At 39.7% G+C, this 20,475-nt stretch overlaps 1 protein-coding gene across 9 annotated transcripts in view; it reads right to left on the reverse strand.

Annotated features, from left to right (window-relative positions):
* Stk33 (serine/threonine kinase 33) overlaps positions 1-20,475 on the reverse strand; it is a 179,627-nt gene that overhangs the window by 39,786 nt on the left and 119,366 nt on the right. For all 9 annotated transcript variants that reach the window (NM_001432630.1, NM_001432629.1, NM_001432628.1 and 6 more), the window contains 6 exon segments: positions 8,591-8,676; positions 9,287-9,399; positions 13,805-13,880; positions 15,730-15,817; positions 17,571-17,659; positions 19,467-19,605. In NM_001432630.1, coding sequence (NP_001419559.1) covers positions 8,591-8,676; positions 9,287-9,399; positions 13,805-13,880; positions 15,730-15,817; positions 17,571-17,659; positions 19,467-19,605 — 591 coding nt within the window.

Here is a 20,475-nt window from a genome sequence, read left to right on the forward strand (position 1 = left end):
TGTTCATAACTAGGAGTAAAGCTTGAATCAAACAGAAGTGGAATGACAGAAGAAATAGCTTGCGACGGGGAGCATGACATCTCTGATTTTCATACAACCAAAGGAAGTAGTGGAGGCATGACAAGTGAAGGGGTTGGACCAGAATGGATGGAAATGTTGCAAAGAAGGATGCCTGCAGAGAAATCTAAGAGGCAACTCATGGCATGGAAAGCGCACCAACACAATACTGAAAGCAGATCAAAGTGTAGCAAGCGGTGGGAGGACTTTCCAGACACAACACTGACCTTCCCTCCAGGAGGCCTTCCTGCCTGCCTGCTGCCTGCCTGCCTGCTGCCTGCCTGCCTGCCTGCCTGCCTGCCTTCCTGCCTGCCTGCCTGCCTTCCTTCCTGCCTGCTGCCTGCCTGCCTGTCTGCTGCCTGCCTGCCTGCCTGCTGCCTGCCTGCCTGCCTGCCTCCTCCCTTCCTCCCTTCCTTCCTCCCTTCCTTCCTCCCTTCCTTCCTCCCTTCCTTCCTCCCTTCCTCCCTCCCTTCCTCCCTCCTTCCTATGGCAGGCAAATGATCAGTAACCTACTTTATCGTTTGGAATTTACTCTATAGATGTTGTATTTACGAGAACATTTGTTGTGGCACTGATTGTAACAAGAAAGGTCTAAAACAATTTATATATTCCATATTCAGAGGGAGAAATTTGCAAAATAACAGAACATCCATAATTTGAGATACACTATTGCACTTTTTTCTTAATAAGGAAACCTTCCCAATACATATTAAATGAAAAAGAGCAGTTTACAGGATAGGAACCTATTCGTGTAATGTGTACACATAAAACTGCATAAAAAGCACACATAGGATACTTAATGATAATCTTCTCTACTGAAAGGGGATAGAACATTATTCTCCTGTTTTGATCACCATTTGCATTTAAATGGCGAATCATTTACTGCGGGCAATCGCATGGATTTCATATGACTAACAAGCAATGTAAGCAGCTGGGAAAAGCATATGTAAAAAGCATAGAGAGTCACACAAAGATGGAATGATCAATTACCCTGATGGCCCTAAGGTAAGCAGCCACTTCCCATTGATTTCTCACAAGTGTAGCTTCAAATGAGTGCGTGGGGCTAATGTCGGTACTCCTCGTCTTCAGGAGGAAGGAGCCTGAGAAATGACTATTACAGAGGCACAGCTCCAACTGCCAGTAGAGAATTTCTAGTTAGAGGTAGAGCTGAGGCTTCAAACTCAATATATTTAAGACCAACACTCTTCAAACCGGGGTGTGCACACACCTGACTGTACAGGAGGCTTTCCAATGGGGGAGGGGGGCAGTGTGCAGAAATGGCTTGCAGAATCAGTTTCAGACCCTCAATCTGCTTGAGCATGGATTTGTAGTAATCTTCTCCATGCTTTTTCCCTTAAGTCAGCCTCTTCCACTTCACAAGAAAAGAAAGGCATAGTTTGCATCCATCTTTAATTTTATATAGATATATAATATATAGTATATAGTGTATATATATATATAAATCTCTGTAGTACCAAGGACAATTCGAAATTTCTGTGTTGGTGTTAAGGAATCAAATGAACCTAATTTTATTATATAATCCTAAATACCTTTCCTTGGGCTTTTTGGAACTGCATTTATATCTTTGTTGCTCAAAATGTATTTTCATCATTAATCCACCTAAAGACTTACTTTCATTGGTTCGTCATTTGCAATGCAATGCATTCTGAGGGTGTGTCTACACAAGGTGAAAATGGAGACTAAACTGCAGCCATCTACTTGGTTTTCCTCTACCCTGTCTTCCTTGTTGTCTTGATTATATTTTCACCTGCACGATATGACAGCAGATTGAATTTTAATCATGCCTGTGTGTATTCAAAGTGGAATGTTTCTTTAGCTATTTTAACTTGATACAATGAGCACCAGATCTTATTTTTTTCCATTCAAAATGACATTGCTGAGACCACTGGATATCCTGTCCTAGGGATATGAATCACGAACCTTGATTCCTACATTACAATATTGTGTAAAGAACCTCATAATACAGCAAAAGTATAAATGTGAGGCTAAAACTCAAAAACCTTCTGAAGGAGACTTAGGAGATCAGCTTCATGACTTTGGGGTAGGTAAAAAAAATATTAGGCAGGACGCAGAGACTATTAAGTATACAGGAAAAAACATGTGGAATTTTTACCACCGTTGTAATTATTAACCAAAGACAGCACTAATAAATGGAAAAGATGGATTGTAGACTGGGAGAAAGTGATGTACATATATATGAATTCATGGATGTCTTATAGATAAACAACAAAGGCCTTATATTCACAACACATAGAGAACTGCAATACAAATCTATGAGAAAATAATGTGCATTAAAGATTTACTCGTTTTTATCTATGCATGTGTTTCCCGGCTTGCACGTATGTGCACCGCATGCACACAACGCTCCAGGAAGCCAGAAGATGGCATCATATCCCCTGGCACAAAGGGTTGTGGGCACACAGACCTACATGCAGGAAAAACTCTCAAACATAAAATAAAATAACTAAATCAACAATTTTCTTAGCATTTTATCCATTTGCTTATTCTTTAAAAGACTCTGCCAGTCTCTGCTCTGCCTTTGCGTCCTGCTTGGCTCAGCTCCACTCTCAGTCCTACTTTTCCAAATAATTTTATCTTGGTTTACTCCATTAGGGTTTTTCCTCCTGACATTTTAAGTTCAGGAAATTGAATGCATTATGTATACACATGTATGGTATAGTCAAAGAACAAATTTAATAAGAGCTTTTTTTAAAAACAAAATGTTTGTTTTAAATAGTTAGATTTTTTACTTTTTTTTTTCTTCCGGAGCTGGGGATTGAACCCAGGGTCTTGCGCTTGCTAGGCAAGTGCTCTACCACTGAGCTAAATCCCCAACCCCAAAGAGCTTAGATTTTTAAAATTCAATTTTATAATACATCTTTAAGTGGGGCATCTAAATCAACTTACAATTATTTCTAAATTTGGACACATTTGTACCATTTGAATTGACTATTTCAATTGTTCTAATATATATATATATATCAAAGATATATTAAATAGATAGATAAATATATCTTTTAATCTTTCAGTACTTTCAACTCTGATATCTATTAGTCTCCTTTTTTATCTTTTCAAGAGTTCTTCCTCCCTCCCCAGAGCTCCTAATTTTCAGGTTATTATAGATTATTATGAACATATTGTCTCTTCTGGTATTGTTTCTTGTTTTGTTTAGGACACCAATACTCTTACACCAGGTATATAAAGACTTGAGTGCACCAAGCTTCTTCTAATATTTCCATCAAGTGTGTTAAGTGTAGGCCTCTGTGCTGGACTCTGAGGTCAAGTATATTTAAAAATACTTTCATTATTTCTACTCATGTAAATGACCATTTGGATGGATATAAAATTTTAGGTTTAAAGTTATTTTTCTTTTGATAAGCTTAAAATATTATATCAGTAATTCCCCGATTGCATACTACCACTGAACAACAGGATGCGTGATTCTTCCTTACAAGATCTGCCTGTGTTTTGCTTTAAATCCTTTGCTAGACTGGAGAACCCACCGGCAGAGACTGTGCCAGACGAGCCCCTGGGTCTCTCTCAGTATGTAGCAGTTATTCAATAAATATATTTCAGTTTTGAGTATGTACCAGTTACTGAATACTGACTAAATCATAGCTCATGAGCCTTTTCCTAACATAATTTTATTGAAAGATTCATTAGTTAGGGATAAAACAGCATAACCATATATAGGTGCATATGTATGGATAAGACAATTTAAAATTCAAAAGAAACTATGTAGTAGAATGGCAGAAGGATTTTTTTTAAATGTTTAAGCTGAAAACATACAAGAGGGAAAAATAGCCCATAATTAATTAGACAGCATAACGTTTCCATCCTCTCACAGGTGTGTCTATCAAGGCTAAGGGTCAGAAGCTAACGGCTAAAACTTGGATAACAGTTTGTAAATTAATGAACAAAGGCCCTGTTTATACACTGGGAGACTCTATCCTAGAACTGGGTCCCGAACCATGGACACCAGGGCCTCTGCAGAGTGTGGCCACAGAGCAAGGTGCACAGTTCAGCTCCGGGGAAATGGCTTGTGGGAGAGATTATGTGGTTTGTCTTTGTTCCCTGACAGTGTCTGAAGATGTAAAACCAAGTGAGACTTGTTAAGATAAGGGCCAATATTTAAATGGTATTGACTCATTTAAAATAAGCCACCTGGCAAATGGGCCTCACCCGCAATTGTTCCTCACTATGGAATGAAGGTAAAACCTTCCACCTGGGTTTAATCCCTTCTCTTCCTTGGTTTCCTTTCCCACTCATTTCCTTCAACATCATATTTTCCTGTCAGACTGAACTTTCTGGCTTCCTAACACCTGCCCCTTTACCTCTGATCATTTAGAAATTCCCTGTGTCTTCTTCCTTGCACTGCATATTACATACGGCCTTTTTTCTTTTCTTACTTTCTTTTTTTTTATTACATTGTAAGTTCCTTATGTTAGAGACCAAGCCTTTAATGTATTTACAACATTTTATTATCTAGCACAGGCCTGGCAGATGGTGAGTATTAAGCAGTAAAGAAAGAATAGTAAGTTTGTAGTAAGGAGCTAACACATAATAAATGACCCATGAGGATAAACTTTTGTAAGAGAGAGGGCCTCACATTGACAGCCATGATCCAGTTTTGAATGGGAGATCATCAGATAAGACAGTATCAGGCCATAGGCAGCATGATGAGGCCTTGAAAACAGTCTTCTCCTCAAATTCCAAGAGGAGCTACATGAGCAGGAAAAACACCCCATGTCATGTGACAGGGTCCTGAAGAGACAGACACACCCTTCAGACCCTTCCAAAGAACAAAGGGGGTTTCTGACTCATGGGTAGAATGGCGGACAGGCTTCATGCCACATGATCTAGGCTGGCCTGGCCTATAAGTCAAGGGCGGACACCAAGGCAGGCCTAGGTAGAACCACAAACTTATCCTGTAGCTGCAAGAGAGAGAGAGGTCGCAAGGCCACAGCACAGCATCCTTCTTATCAATTCTGTATTCTAGAGAAAGAGTCACAGGGGGAGCGAGCCAGGCTTAGTTTCTAGGAGAGGGAGGGGCTGCCAGAGGGTCTGTGACCTAGCAGCATGTATTAAAAACATGTTGAAGGATTTACCCATGTTTGAAAAATTCTAATAAAGCTTGGAACTGGAAGCTATCGTTTCACAAGCCACAGAAAAAAAAATAATTCTATTAATTTATTCCAGGGGTTTTAAAATGTAAGCAGCCAGAAGAAATTCCTCAGACATATGTTTTTAAAATGTAAAATTCCTGGTGTTAACCTGTGACCTAGGGATTTGAAGAAAATAAGAGGCCACTGACACGAGCTAGTAAGAAATGCCCATCCCTCTGACCCGATGCTGGTGGATGGGATGAAGAAGAATGAAGCAACTCACACAGGAAATCACCACGGATTGGCAGCCAGAGGAGATCTCTTCAAGCCCTGCCCTGCTGGAATGGCCATCTCAGCTGCCTTTCTTCCCATCTATCATTCAGCTTTTGAAAGCAGGGTGGCACTTCAAAATTTTTGAAACTGTGCTCACTTAAATGTATAAAAACATAATTTTTTGGAATACTTTTAAGATATAAACCATACTTCAAAATGCACAATACATAGGCTAAACTACAGACACTTTTTGTCCAATAAAGCTCTTTGAAAAGAAAATGTTACCAAGCATTAGGTATTGAGAAAATCCAGGCTCTGATATGAAGCAGTGAGGCTCTGAGGGGACCATCTTCCTCTCTTTAGACTATTTCAAACAGAGGACATGAATTGAAGGAAGACTTCAAGTGTTAGGAAGAAACAAGTCACGCCTTTCAGAAGTTTGTAAAATGCCAGCATTCTAAATTTCATACACTGAACTTAAGAGAGTCCAATATAGTACACAATATCTGTCACTTTTTATCCATTTGGCAAAGACTTCAGAGAGACAAATGTTAGAGACTTGAAAATGGAGACTTCTGGAAAAATGACCAAAGCCAGAAATAAAGCTGTACTAATTAGAAAACAAATAATTAAATGGCCAAACCCGAATGTTGTGTGATGCTAGGAGGAGATAAATTCTAAGGCATACCATCTGTTTTACAACTTTTTATTTTCCTGTACCACAAATCTACTCCATACATTTTTACAATGATCTCACAGCTAACTCATTTGCACAATTACTTTAGGCCAGAAATAATTACAGAACAGAATCCCAGAAGAGATCAAAATAGTTACAGAAGAGGGCAGATAGAATACTCTTTTGATTGAAAACTAGGTTTTAGCCTTAAAAAAGGAACTGTTATTCAAAGAAATGACTCAAATTTGTCAAAGGAAAATTAGAGAGTTTTAAAACTGATAGCACAATATATTTATACTGTCTAAACATATCTGGGCCTCTTCTGTCTTTACTCATTTCCTAACTTATCTCTTTAGCCCAGTGGTTTTACATGGCATTGATATAACTCATGGTTTTCCTGTTTATAACCCGGTTCCAGACCTATATCTGTTTATCTACTTGACCTGTCTACTTGCCTATCATATAGCATTTCAAGGTTATCATACTTAATTCAGAGCTCCTGACTCACCACCCATATCCTACAGGACGAATCTACTCTTTCATAACTGTCCGTATCTCAGTCAATGGAGCCACCACTCCTCCAGCTATTAGAGCAAACTCTAGCTTTCATTCACTCTTCCTCCCATATCCTTATTATTTCTGTAATCCAGCATCATAATCTATGGTCCATGTTTACCCAGCCCCGCTCCCTCTCCCTCTTTTTCTTCAGTGCTCAAGATCAAGCCCAGGGTTTTGGCACATTGCAAGGACCCTACTGCTGACCTACATGCACAGACCTTTCAGTCACATTTCTGAAGCCTGCTTTTTAGACTGCCACCACCTTTCAGAAATGGTTCCTCAATATTTGTCAAATTCTCTGTCTCTAAATCACTGCCCACCTCATGGCTATAATGACCTTTAAGAAGATAACTGCACAATAATTTTCAGTTCAAATATAATTGCATTTGTGTCCATGGTATCTAAAGTAGTGCCTCGCTGAATATATACTTAATTTTTAGTGAATATCGTCAATAACTATCTCATATAGCACTAGTAATTTCTATGGATCTATTGACTTAGTGACTGTTCACTCAAAAGAAATCACTCAGTATACAGTAATTTAGTGTTTATTGATAATTGTAATAAGTGGAATTAGACTTGCTTGCATATTTCAAAGTATCCTAAAATAAAAAAATTGCTTTCTCCTAAAATAGGAACTGAAGAAAAGATCATACAGAGACTGCCCCACCTAGGGATCCATCCCATATGCAGTCACCAAACCAGTCACTATTGTGGATGCCAAGAAGTGCTTGCTGACAGGAGCCAGATATGGGTGTCCCCTGAGAGGCTCTGCCAGAGCTAGGGACTAAACCACCAACCAATGGATACACATGGAGGGACCCATGACTCCAGCCACATATGCAGCAGAGGATGACATTGTCTGGCATCAATAGGAGGAGAAGTCCTTGGTCCTGTGAAGGCTCCTTTCCCCAATGTAGGGGACCACCAGGGTGTTGAGGTTGGAGTGGGTGGGTGGGAGTGGGAGCATCTTCATAGAAGCAGGGGGAGGGGGAGGAGGTAGGGGAGAGGAAGGGGAGGGGATAACATTTGAAATATAAATACATAATATATCCAAGAAAAATAAAAATTAGAAAAGTCTGGAATGGATTGTCATGGTGACTTTTTGCACTACAAGCCTTGGGGCCCAGTATTTATTGTTGTTTACCAACCCCAGTTGGTAGTTCTGCTTTGTTGTCCAGCATGGTTACTCAATCCCCAGCTATCACATTCCAAGTCACCAGGAAAGGGGAAAGGGCAGAAGAATGCCTTGCCTAGTCCATTTAGAGATGGTACCCTTCCTTCACATTTCACGAGGTGACAACAGGGACTAACTCAGAAAGCTGGGAAATAAAGACACACAACTGGAAAGCAATGTTTCCAGCTAAAGATTCAAGAGCAGCCTCCCGAGCTCTGTCTATTCCCGGGTCCTGTTCTGGTACAGGAAAGCAGAGGCCAAAGTGTCCTCATTCAAGGATTGGAGTCTAATGGTGCAACATGCAAATAAAGACTGTGTCAGCCCAGGTAACCATTTGGAGACATGTTTCCCAAGGTCCCCCAAAGACTCTCAGTACCCAGAGAGCTGAGTGAACTCTAACTGGTTCTAGAGTTTTACACCTGGAACCTGTCCCATCTGCTTCACTCTGCATGGATTTCATAAGACATTTCTCAGCTCCGTTCTACTGGATATGAAGCATCCGTGACAAAGAACAAAGTCCATTTGGATGTCTATAAATACATACAAGCCACTGTGATGACAGTTGTAACCATTTGGAGATGTCCATTTCGGAAATGTGTCAAGACTTACTACTCCTTTTCAACTTGTCAGAAGATGGAGCTAATTGACAGTTTTAAGACTACCAGACCATGTAAAATGAGTGATGTCAGGAAAAAAGTTAAAAACAAGAGTGTCATCACTTACTGTCAACCACTGGTTATCTAGCAGTTCCTTAGCTGTGATTCTGTGAGCGGGGTCTACTTTCATGAGCTGTTTCAAAGCACTTTTTGCTGCAAATAAAGGGGAGAAAATCTTGAAATCTTATTTCACTTAACCTCAGTTAACGTCACACACATCAGCAGGTCATGGTGACAAAGGCTAGTAAGTAGCCCCAGCTACTTAAGAGGCTGAGACAGGAGGATTGTTTGAATCCAAAAATCTGAGATGAGCCAAAAAAATTGAGACGACTCAGAGAGACATCCTACAACACAATTAACAAAAACATGGCAAAACGAAAATTATACATTTTCCTATTTACTTAGGGTATGATTGCATACTACAAAGTGTGCCAAGTATCATCAACACACAGGTCTAATAAATAAGACTGAATGCCTTTTACTGCTGGATAACCTGGATTAATGATCTATAGTGAAAATTGGGTTCAAAACAGCAAGTTTCTCCTTTAATTTTTTAATTGATATGTTTAGTTCAGCTTAGTTTTATTTTGTTTTTCTGGAAGTTCTGACCATGGATAATCACAGATGAAGGTTTTCACAAACAAATATTGTTTAATTCCAAAGTAGATTTATGAATAACCAGAGATTTACAACGGTTTTATTAGTGAATAATTTCTTTATATTAATTGTTTGCTTTGGTAAATAATAACAAGTCCATACTCACCAGAATCACTTACAGAATCCCAGACTGGATCTTGAAATTGTAGTTCTCCCTTCCTTATTAATTCAAAGAGCTTTTCTTCTGAATTTGCCAAAAAGGGTGGCTCTCCACACAGTCTAAACAAAGGCAGTCATTTTTTCAATTGTATTCAATGTAAGACTATCACATCAACTTTCTATAGGACATGGAAGCAGTGATGCTTTGTAGGTAAGTAACAGATGGGAAGGAGAGGATTTGCTCTCTGGCTGAAAGTAGAAGCACTGGTGCCATCCAGGCTCAGAGCTGGTCTCCTCTCAATGCCCGAGAGAAATGACACAGTAAAAGAATGCCTATGCACTGAAGCCTCAGATCTGCAAATGCCCCAAGGCTTCTGCAGGTTGGGGAGATACTAGGATCAAGGGGTTTACAGGGTAGGAAGATGTGAGAGGATGAATGCACCATAATAGTGACATGAGAAGGAAAGTCCACACTGTACACTGGATTATGGAAGCACATGGGTTATCAGAGACTGCCAAAACTCATCAGAGTTTGATGGCCAGGCAAGAGTTTTGTCTGTGGTAAATACTAAATCAAATGTTAGTAATGGTAACAATAAAATAAAAGAACAACCCTGGAAATGTCTGTAGGCTCTGAGCCAAAGCTGAAAGGGATTAAAACAGGCACAAGTCCTCAGTAATAGTATTCAGAAGAAGAAAGTCAGGAGGAAATCATCAGTAAGAAGGATGGATGCTGGGTAAATGCAAAGTCAACACCAGTACAGCCCAAGCCCTCTGCTTGAAGCAAGCATGGCCCATCTGCATCTGTAACACAGGATCTATTCGTTAGCTTCTTCTTAACAGAGCTTGGGGGAAAGTCAACCAAGCTGAGGCGTTAGCTAATCTAGGCCACAACTGTAACAGTATACTTCTGAGGTTGAGTTCAGTGCCTCAGGGTCTAGTCTCAGTTACCTTAATCGTCATCAACATTAAGACAACCCTGAGGACAAACAACAGCTCTGCCCAGGGACACCCCAGAAGGCAGTGACACTGCAAAGGTAATGTTGCCGGTCAAGGACTCAACTCTCAGGCACAAATGTACCTTCCACCTTCACTCAGAGCCCAAGGGCAGTCCTCCATTACACCTGCCAAGGTGTGGTCTAGTCCCAATCTAAGAGCGCCAGAGTCTTTTATACTTTATGTTCTCGCTGACTTGATTCAGTTGTACTTCCTAAACTTCAGTCTAAAAATCCAATCATGAACATTTTCTGACCAAGTTAAATTTCGGTATTTTTCATGACAGTGAAAATGAGGGAATTTCCCCAGCAGTGAGGGGCTTAGGCTAGAGTGGAGAGTTTCTCCTGCAAGAGCTTCTTGTTGGCAGATCAGTAGTTGTCAAGCTGTTGTACAAATTCTTACTTTTATACTTTTTATTTCTCAAGCTCATTCTGACACTTCTTTCTTCTTACTTGCTTTATTATTGCTTGGTTTTAAAATGGGATTTTAAAAGCCATAGGACACGAAAAGAAAATAGCCGGGGAAATGGCTGTGTGGACAATTACTATCTATTATAACTCGTACAGGCCAGCTGAGGCTCAGCCCATTGAGCCTGTTATCAAGCAGTGATATGCATGCATGTCCCCCAATTTCTTAGTGGCTTCTGCACGCAACTATAGCTTAAGGGCTACATTTTAAATTTTCAACTTTTTTTCTGTCCTTTGCAATTTTATTTACACAAAATGTATCTAATGGTTGGTCAATCAGCAGCATATGGAACTTTATGACAGCAATTTCCTAGCACATCCAGAAAAGGGAAGCCATGACATGAAAAATGCCTCTTAAGGCTTTCTATTGTCTGTTGCATTCATAGGGATCAGGACAGCAGAGGGCAGGAACCATAAAGAGTATTTATTTATGTTAATTTCACCTTGAGAACGTATGTTATCATTGTCCAATTAAGTAGAAATGAATCCAAGTTAACTGATAAACAAGGAAATAGCCCTCATGGAGAACGTAATGTGCTGTGCTTAGGGTGAAGGGAGTTATCTACAGGGCCACAGGGCTCAAACAGATTAATGAGTGGGCACTGGTGAGTTAAGTGAGAATCCTCTGTGAAGAAAGGAAGATGCCCTTTACTATGATGAGCGGCTATACTCTGGAGCAGAAATATTCTAATTAGATATTTAAGGAAGAGAAAAAAAAGGAAAGGTATGTAATACACTTGGCTTTTCTTAACAGTAAATTCAAAAAGTAGCAAACACCATACGGATTTTGTAATGATTCATTATGCAGATTAATATGGACTTTTGTTGTGTAGACCTCTTAAAAATATGAAAGATTTATTTAAATAGTTACATTTTAATTAAAGATGAAAACTCTGGATATCTGTACCATGATTTAATCGGCACAAAACAATGATCAAAGCTTTATGAGCCCGTTCATACTTCATGCTGTCTAAGCAATGATGCATGTGGACCAACCGTCTTCCATTTCACACAACTGTGAAAATGTTACTCCACTGATGTTAGTATTTAGACATGATATGGAAGAGGCGGTGCACAGCGAAATCTCCAACATGACCATAAAACTAATGTTGCATCAACATTAAAGTGTCTAGATTCACTCAAAGACAAGAACAGTAGTCACTAACTTTTCAGAACACCTCTTAGACAATTCACTTAATTCAATTTAACTTGTGTATTGAGCTCTGAACATGGGCTGACTGTTGCATCAGATGCCAGAGAATGATGAATGGTAATGCCAGATGAGTAATTTGAACTTCACAGAACTTACAGAAACAGATAAGATAGAACATTATAATATTACCATGCAATTCGGTTTTTAAAAGTGTTATTTATGCATCACAATGAATGCTATCAAAGCAAACCCTACTGTTTAAATATTTCTTTATTAGTATTGCAACTGTTACACTGAGACAGGGTCTCATGTAGCCCAGCCTAGCCTAGATCAGACTGTAGCCAAGGATAACCTTGAAATTCTGATCTTCCTCCTCCACTTCCCTAGTGCTGAAAGTGCAGGCATGAACCACCACACAGCGTACACAATGCTGGAGATCAAACCAGGAATTACTGTGTGTTGGGCCGGCACTTTACCAACAAAACTAACATCCCAGTCGTATTGGGGGTACGTTTGTTGGGGGGGATGTTACTATTTTGTATGATGCCTTAAATCCTATGTGCAACACAGGAAAGTTTATATATAATAAATGAATATTGGTAAGGTGGGAGTTTGGAAAATAGAAAGCTTTAGTGTTTGGTACATCTGGGAGAGCACACAAAGAACACACACACACACACACACACACACACACACACACACACACACACACACACACCATGCAACACAGAGTGTGGGTAGCCAAAAGTCATTACAGAAAGAGGTAAGTACATAAAAACACACACACAGCCCAAGACTGGAAAAACAAGCTAGAGTTAGTTGCAAATGATTTGCTAAGTCACACTACATTAAATATTCTGATAACTTTTTAGAGCAAGGAATAATCATTAGAGGGCTTTAGTCTAGAAAGAGAATGATGAGCCCTGAGAGCAGTGTGAACAGCAGATGAAGTGGAGGATGAACAGAAGCAGGAAAGACAGCCAGAGAGAAAGACAGCCAGAGAGATGAGTCAACAGGGCCGAAGAGAGGTGAAGATGTTCTCACCAGGAATTGCTGAGGGCACTTCATAGGTGAACTCTTAGAGACTGGGATTTGACTGAATCATGGGAGTGAGAGGAAAGGACAAACAACCCCATAAGTACAACAATACCAGTCAGAGCTCCCAGAGACTAAACCACCATGCAAAGAGTACACATGGACAGACCCATGGCTCTACCTGCACATGTAGCAGAGGATGGCCTTGTTGGGCACCAATGGGAGGAGAAGCCCTTGGTCCTGCCAAGGCTGGACGCCCCCACCCCCCAGTGTAAGAGATTGTCAGGATGGAAGGGGTAGGTGGATGGGTGGGGGACTACCCTCATAAGAGAAGGGGGAGAGGGATGGGATGGAGGGTTTATGGATGGGAAATCGGAAAAGAGGATAATATTTGAAATGTAAATAAATTTTAAAAATCCAAGAAAAAAAAGAATTATGGAAGCTTTCACAGTGCTATGGGAACTGAGAAATGCAACACACTCTCTAAATCCTAAAGCAACCTCTACCTGCACCCAGTCCCCACTGTGCCAGCAGCACTAGGCGGCCCCACCTCCCACTCCTGATGGCTGTAGATGAAGCTCTAAGCTGCAGCAAGGGGCCAGGAAGAGTAGATTTTCACTTCACTCAGATCATGTGGGACACTGTTGCATTGGTAGATTAGGGCAGTGCAAAACTAAACGATGCGAATACATAAATTAAACAAATACTTAGGAGGTGACCCTGAGACCTGGGGAGAAGGCCCTCAGGATGCAGCTTGGTTGGGTTTCAAGCGACTCCTTTAAGATACATTGCTTAGATCTAATCTAAAATCTATGTCAATCTACAGCCAGAGACTTCACTTTTATTTGCACTGGTCATTCAGGAAGTTACTTACAAAATGTACATTATGACACCTATGCTCCAAATGTCACACTGCTGGCTGTAGTCATGGGCATTGATGACCTCTGGTGCTGCCAAATAAGCAGAAATAAAATATATTAATAATACAATAAATTACTTTTAAATGCTTAAACACAGAGCATGAAAAATGTGCTGATGTGTTTTGTAATTTATTCCTCTGGAGGGAAACAAGAGCCAACAGCAGATGCTGAATGAATAATGTACAGGCCTTCCGACTGATGTCACTGACTCCTCCTCACTCCTATCAATTAGCTCCTAATGGGACAGTGGCATAAGCTGCTTTACTAATGGCAGTTCTTTATTCCTATGAAATGATTGGTTTTACAAAGATAGTATAGTTATTTAAGAAGACAATAATATCTTAGACTTACCCCAAAAATAGAAGGAAACACACTTTACTAAGTATTATTTAAATCAAGGCAAATATGTGCAAATCTGAACTCACAGAAAAGCTAATGTTGTGGTTATAAATCACTCCAGCAAATAATGATGATGTTTATAATTTCATAGCACTATGATACAGAATATATCTTATTTCCCACATTGTTTAAGTAAGGAAACTGAGATATAAAGCACAGTCACCTGAGACTGGGGCAATACACTAATGAGTGCTAGCACAGAATGAGGTTCCAAGTACGTGTGACTCAAGTCTGTGCTCTCTGCTAACAAAGGTATTCACAACATGGCACTTGCTTTAAAGATGAAGTTTTAGGGTTTTGCTTCATAGTTGCTATGGGGAAGCCATACTTATCAAGAGAACACTCCCAGTCTTCTCCACAAACACACTGGCCATGTGCTTGCATACCTGCACACACACACACACACACACACACACACACACACACACACACACTTTTATAACAACTACTAAAAGCAAGTGGAATTTTAATTTTCCCAGTCTCTATGATTATAAGGGATGGAAAACAACAAAAAGAAGCCAAAACATACACAGGAGAACTCTAACACTTCACAATTGTGCAGTTTGTCTCCAGATAATTGAAAATTATCAGTGTTCCTCTTTTAGCAATTATTGTGTGTTCTGCAGTCCTTAATGCATGTGAGGCTTTAAACACAGAACCATCAAAGTGCAGATTGTCCCATGGCTGTGTCTGTCATGAAGGCAAATTCTGAGTTCAGATGCAACGCAGGCTGCTGTCCTTTCCTGCCGCACCACAGAGCAGGGACCTAGGACTCTTGGCCTCCACTTCTCAGTCTTCTTAATTATCAGGGGCATTTCAACTTGCACTGTCATCCCAGCCCTCAGGGAGGCAGAAGCCAGAATATCTGTGCCAAGGAGCCATTTAGGAAGTCAGCAAAGCCCCACAACCATCTGTCTTCCCTCTTGTTCTCTCGCTTGTTATCAGTGCAGACAACTAATAAGCGGACATAAAGCTCAGGGTGCTGGATATATTTTCCCCATGTAGCTACAGACCAGATGTCTTTTGCCAATGGGAGGATATGAACAGAATCTAAAGTAGCCTTTCCCTTGTAAGACAGAACAATTTAAAAACTTTATGCATCAAGTAGGCAAAAAAAGCAATGAACAAAGTATACTTTTCAGCAATAAAAACAGATAAACTACTGATACAACAACAGCATGATAAAATAGCAAAACCATTCTGTGGAACAGAAGACACAAATGAGTGCACAGCATATGATTCAGGCACAACCGAGTTTGGTGATGGCGAGCACTGGGAATGACTGGGAATTAGAGAGAAAATGGTGGAAAGAGACAGGATAGTAAAAGTGCTGTGGCCTCACTGGCATGGTGATTCTATGAATCAGAGCTCACTGTGGAGCCTATGGCAATCCTCCTGTCTCCACCTGCCAGATGATGGGATGGATCACAGGCTACCACACCCTTCAGGTGTTCTGACTTCTTCAAGTCTCCTCACTTACCCATATAGATAGGAGTGCCACATGTAGTCTGCATCATGCTTTCACTCCTAGAGCCATGCTTCTGCACGGCCAAGCCAAAATCAGACACCTATGAAGAGACACACGGACTCAGTCATGCAGTGACTTCTGTCCACTTCCTGAGGACAGACTTTTCCTTCTATTACCAATAGAAGACTGCACTTGCCTTCTCTGCTCACCCTCTCTGGGTGGAGAGGAAACTCGATACAGAGAACCCATGATGTTGACTGTTCATGCATTTTATTAACTTCCTGGTAAAGATATTTATAAGTTCTTTCATTGCAAAATACAGCCTTGGAATGTATTCTCTATTTTTCTGATAATAGAGTTATGATCCTTTGAAAGCACTGTTTAAATGCAAATAATTATCCTTATCAACACTCAGTAAGACTTTTAAATGTATGTATAACTAGTAAGTACTTGGTTTTCACTACTATTATTTCTTTGTGAGTTAGAGTATACTAATTAAAGCCTTACTGCACTATATAAAATTAAGCAAATTAGCAAGGAGAAAAAGGCCCACTTCAACATGGCTTGGCCAGGGATGGGCTGAAGGCCTTTGCTGCAACTTCAGTCCCCTGCTGTACTCTAAAACTCAGTAATTACATCTTCAGTTATTAAATATTTGGCATGTACCTTTGGTTGACTTTCAAAATGGAATGCCCTTGCACCCAAAGCAGAAACACAGGCTCATTTATGTATCGTACAAGCAAAGCACAGATTCTTTGTTCACACTAAATGCAAAACTGCCAGTATCTTACAGAGTATAAGGAGTGCTCTTAATTAATATATGAGATTGCCAAATTACACTCTACCCATCTCTCTTTCTGCAGTTCAGGCTACCTAAACTCATAACGTGGCCAGGCTTGCCTTAAACTCATGGCAGTCTTACTGGTTTGGCCTCTCATGTGCTGGGAATTGAATCAATTATTCCAGAGGTTTCCATAAATATCCCACTGGGCATAGAATACCTATCTTTCTCCACGCAACATCTCTACAAATACAAAGTATATCAAAGCCTTCACAATCTCGTTCCATTACTGGGAGAGCACTGAGTCACTTGTTTACCAAAGTTAACTGAGCATATTCTGTTTCAGGTGTTCCTCTAACAAAGAATAAAATGGCCCAAATTCCTGCCTGCATGGAGTTTACAGCACAACAAGAAAGAGCATTCTCTGAGGGCCAGGGCAGCATTGCGGAGACCGTTTACACCGCATACAGATTTAGCCTCAGCAACAGCAGCCTACAGACACACTTGATTCTAAAGTCAACACTTGCACACATTTTGAAAGCAGCCACTATTAAAGTGCTAAATAATAAATAATGTATTCTATCATTTATTTGACATTAAGGAACACTTAGTTTGAATAAAATCTTCAAGAATAAACACTTGGCACATTAATTGTGGTTAAGACATAAATATTAATACTCGGGAAAATTTTCAATGAGAAAGTCAGACTGCAGCATTAATTTAGTATCAAAAGCAGAGCCAAGGTGTGTTTTTCTCTAAATCTGTAACTCATTTACATCAAATTACCAGACATAATTTTGAAATTAATTAGAATTCAGAGCATCTGTTTGCTTGCTATTAACTAATGCTTTATATCTATCCAAAGGAGTATGCATTTTGAAAAACACATTGGGTAGCATCGCTTAGCTCATAAAATTATTTTCATCAGTTACAACTTCTTTTGTAAATTTTTTAACTTCTTAGCTCAAATGGCTTAGATTTAAAAGTCACCCAAATGTGTCTAAGATGTCTGCAGCTACTTTGCTGCCAGTCGTTTTCTGGGAACTATTTAGGAGTATCTCTAGGCTCTTACCTTTATGTTTAAGTTCATTTCATTGTTGTCATCTATAAAGCTGCTTTTAACCATTATGTTTTCCAGCTTTAGATCTCTGTGCACTATATCTACCAAGAAAAAAAGCAAGGTGAGCAACAGAAGGCTAGAGAGGACACAAACAGGGCAACAAGTAAAGAATGAGGGAAGGCCGTGTGATGCTTCCCTCTTCTGATTTTACTTAATTTTCTACATCTCTACCAGAAGCCATTTTCTCTGCATGCTCCCTGTTGTGCCTACCTAGTGTCTCAGCCTGGTGAGTACAGAAAGGGATCTACCTGACTGCATATTCCCAGGAGAGTGAAGGCAATCTGGGCCACACCACAGTCCCAGCACAGTTTTCTGTACCCTTAGGTCTCTAAATAGGGGGTTGTGCCTATGTATAATGTTACTATCAGCATAAATATTTTAATACATTTTACCTTGTCTACATGTACATAAACTGTATTTTTCTAAAACATCGGCATACATTTCTGACTGTTCAATTAGGTTAAAATAAAAAACACAAATCTTGGAACACACATACCTAGTTGAACAGGTCAGAGTAAAAGTGAGATTTCTATGGGCATTAAAATAATGTATCAAACATTCTTCTGCAAATAAGTGTCAAAAACTTTCTCAAGTTGTAGAAAGTTAAGTGTAGACCATCTAGGAGAATGCAGCTGAACTAGACCTGAACTGACAATTGCAGCTAATCAGCTACAGTTCTTATATATATCCCCCAGGCTTGGTCTTGGCACTCATTGATTCTGTTACTCTACCAGTCTCTACTTACATACACCATACCGCTTTAATTAATGTATTTTTATCATATGTTTTTATCCTTGATGAGTGAAATTCTCCCACATTTCTATCTTTGTCATTGTTACCCTTTTAAGAATAATTAAAATCTCATGCCAAAAATGCTTGTTAGGATTTTATAGAACTACAGGGAAAATGTTTCGCCTGGCAAGGGAGAGCTGACCAAGGCCGGGCCCTCAACCTTAGCAAGTCTTTCCTCATCTAAATTATTCTCTTTTGTTTGAGTCTGTATCCCTCAAATCTAATTCTGACACATACTTGTGCTCCCCACACTTTACACAACACCCCATCAAGACATTGCTACACTTGATCACAAGCCATTCTCCACCCTCCACCTCCCACTGGCCTAAGACCCTGGAGATTCGAGGGCCTTCATTCTTCCATCTTTCTAACTCCAGGGCACACTGAGATCTCAGAGCACATGCTGACCTTTGTGGACAGAGTACTTTCTCATCTGTAAAGTGGGAGCATACCTGAGAGACACCTAAGCATACCTAAGTCATACCTAAGACCCCGAGAGGAACGAAGACTATGGAACAAAGTGGCAGCTGTCCTATATGATACCTTAGTGATAATGTTACTATACATTTGTCAAAACCATTGGATAAAAAAAAAAACAAGAAAAAAATCTTAATGTAAAGTATACAATTTGGGGGACCATAATGAGTCCCTAAGCACATGTGTACACTGGAAACTTCTGTTCCTTCTATTTTGAACCCAAGCTGCTCTAAAACTAAAGCCTACTATTTTACAAGGCTAGAACATATACATTTTTAATGACACTGGTATACAAATATTTTAGGAAAATTCACTTTATCTACTTTAATTTTCTGATCATATTAGCCAATTTCGTACTTCTAAAATAAGAATGATCATGACTGCTTTTCATGGAGAGTATGATTTTATGATTCATTGTTGCTAATTAAAACATCTATAAATACAATTAAAAGGGAAAATATGGAAAACGTACTTGTTCTCCTCTTGCATTGCCAAGTTCTACCAATGTGAACAACCCCACTTAAACAACAGTGATACATTTTTGTACAGAGATGGTGAGGGCCACAGTCCTTTTCTTACCCTTGCTATGAAGATATGCGATGGCTGATGCGAGACTTTGAATTATCAGCCTTGTCTCACTCTCTGAGAAGTGTCCTCTTTGATCCAGAACTTCTTTGAGTTCTCCATCCTCACAAAGCTCCATCACAAGGTACATTTTCTGACATTACAGATTTAAAAGACAGAACAAGAGAAAGTTATGAAGTTATATGTGTTATATATCAAAAGCATGTTCACGATCTTAATTTATTAATGTAAAAAATGTCTTATCTACTATATATAAGCTATTGTCATAAATACAAGAGAAACAGAGGGGCAAGCAACATAGTGCTGACCTCAGGAAGCTCAGCATGGTTACAATATCCCCATGTGATATATACTAATAACAACATGCCATGGATCTTGGGAGACAGGCAGCCTCTGCATAAAGAATGCTCCCTGAGAAGAGTTCAGACTAAACAAGTGAGCAGTCATTTCTGGGCAGGGAAAGTGGGGAAAACCAGGCAGAGCTGGTGGCCAGCGTACAAAGCCCCTAAAGCCTGGAATGCAGCAGCATTAACATAGCACATAGAGCTGTGTTAACAACACTGGAAGCTGTGGAATGGAAAGAGGAATATGGTCAAGGGTGAAACTAACAGTGAAAGGTTGGAACAAGTTTGTAAAGAGCCTTGGATAACAAGCTCAAGACTGTAGACTCCCCAAGCCCTTATGAAAAGAGGCATTGGAGGCGTTTAAGTCAGAGTCTTAAGGTGGAAGTTGTATAATGCCAATTTTGAATTTCTAAGTGAACACTACAATCTGAATTTACAGCAGGACTCTGCAAAATTTTTCTCTAAAGACCAAACCTAAGAGTAGACACCCACAGTCTCTGTGGGTGACATGACCTCTTTTACAACAGTGTAGTCTGCAGCTGCCTTGACATCAGCCATAAACAGTACAATTCTGTACTTCTAGATGTAGGAAGCCAAATTTGGTATAATTTTAATGTTATGAAATATTAGTACTTTAAATATTGTCATTGGTTTGAAAA

The sequence above is a fragment of the Rattus norvegicus genome, chromosome 1 (genome assembly GCF_021556685.1).
Source record: "Rattus norvegicus strain SHRSP/BbbUtx chromosome 1, alternate assembly SHRSP_T2T, whole genome shotgun sequence".
Taxonomy (NCBI): Eukaryota; Metazoa; Chordata; class Mammalia; order Rodentia; family Muridae; genus Rattus; species Rattus norvegicus.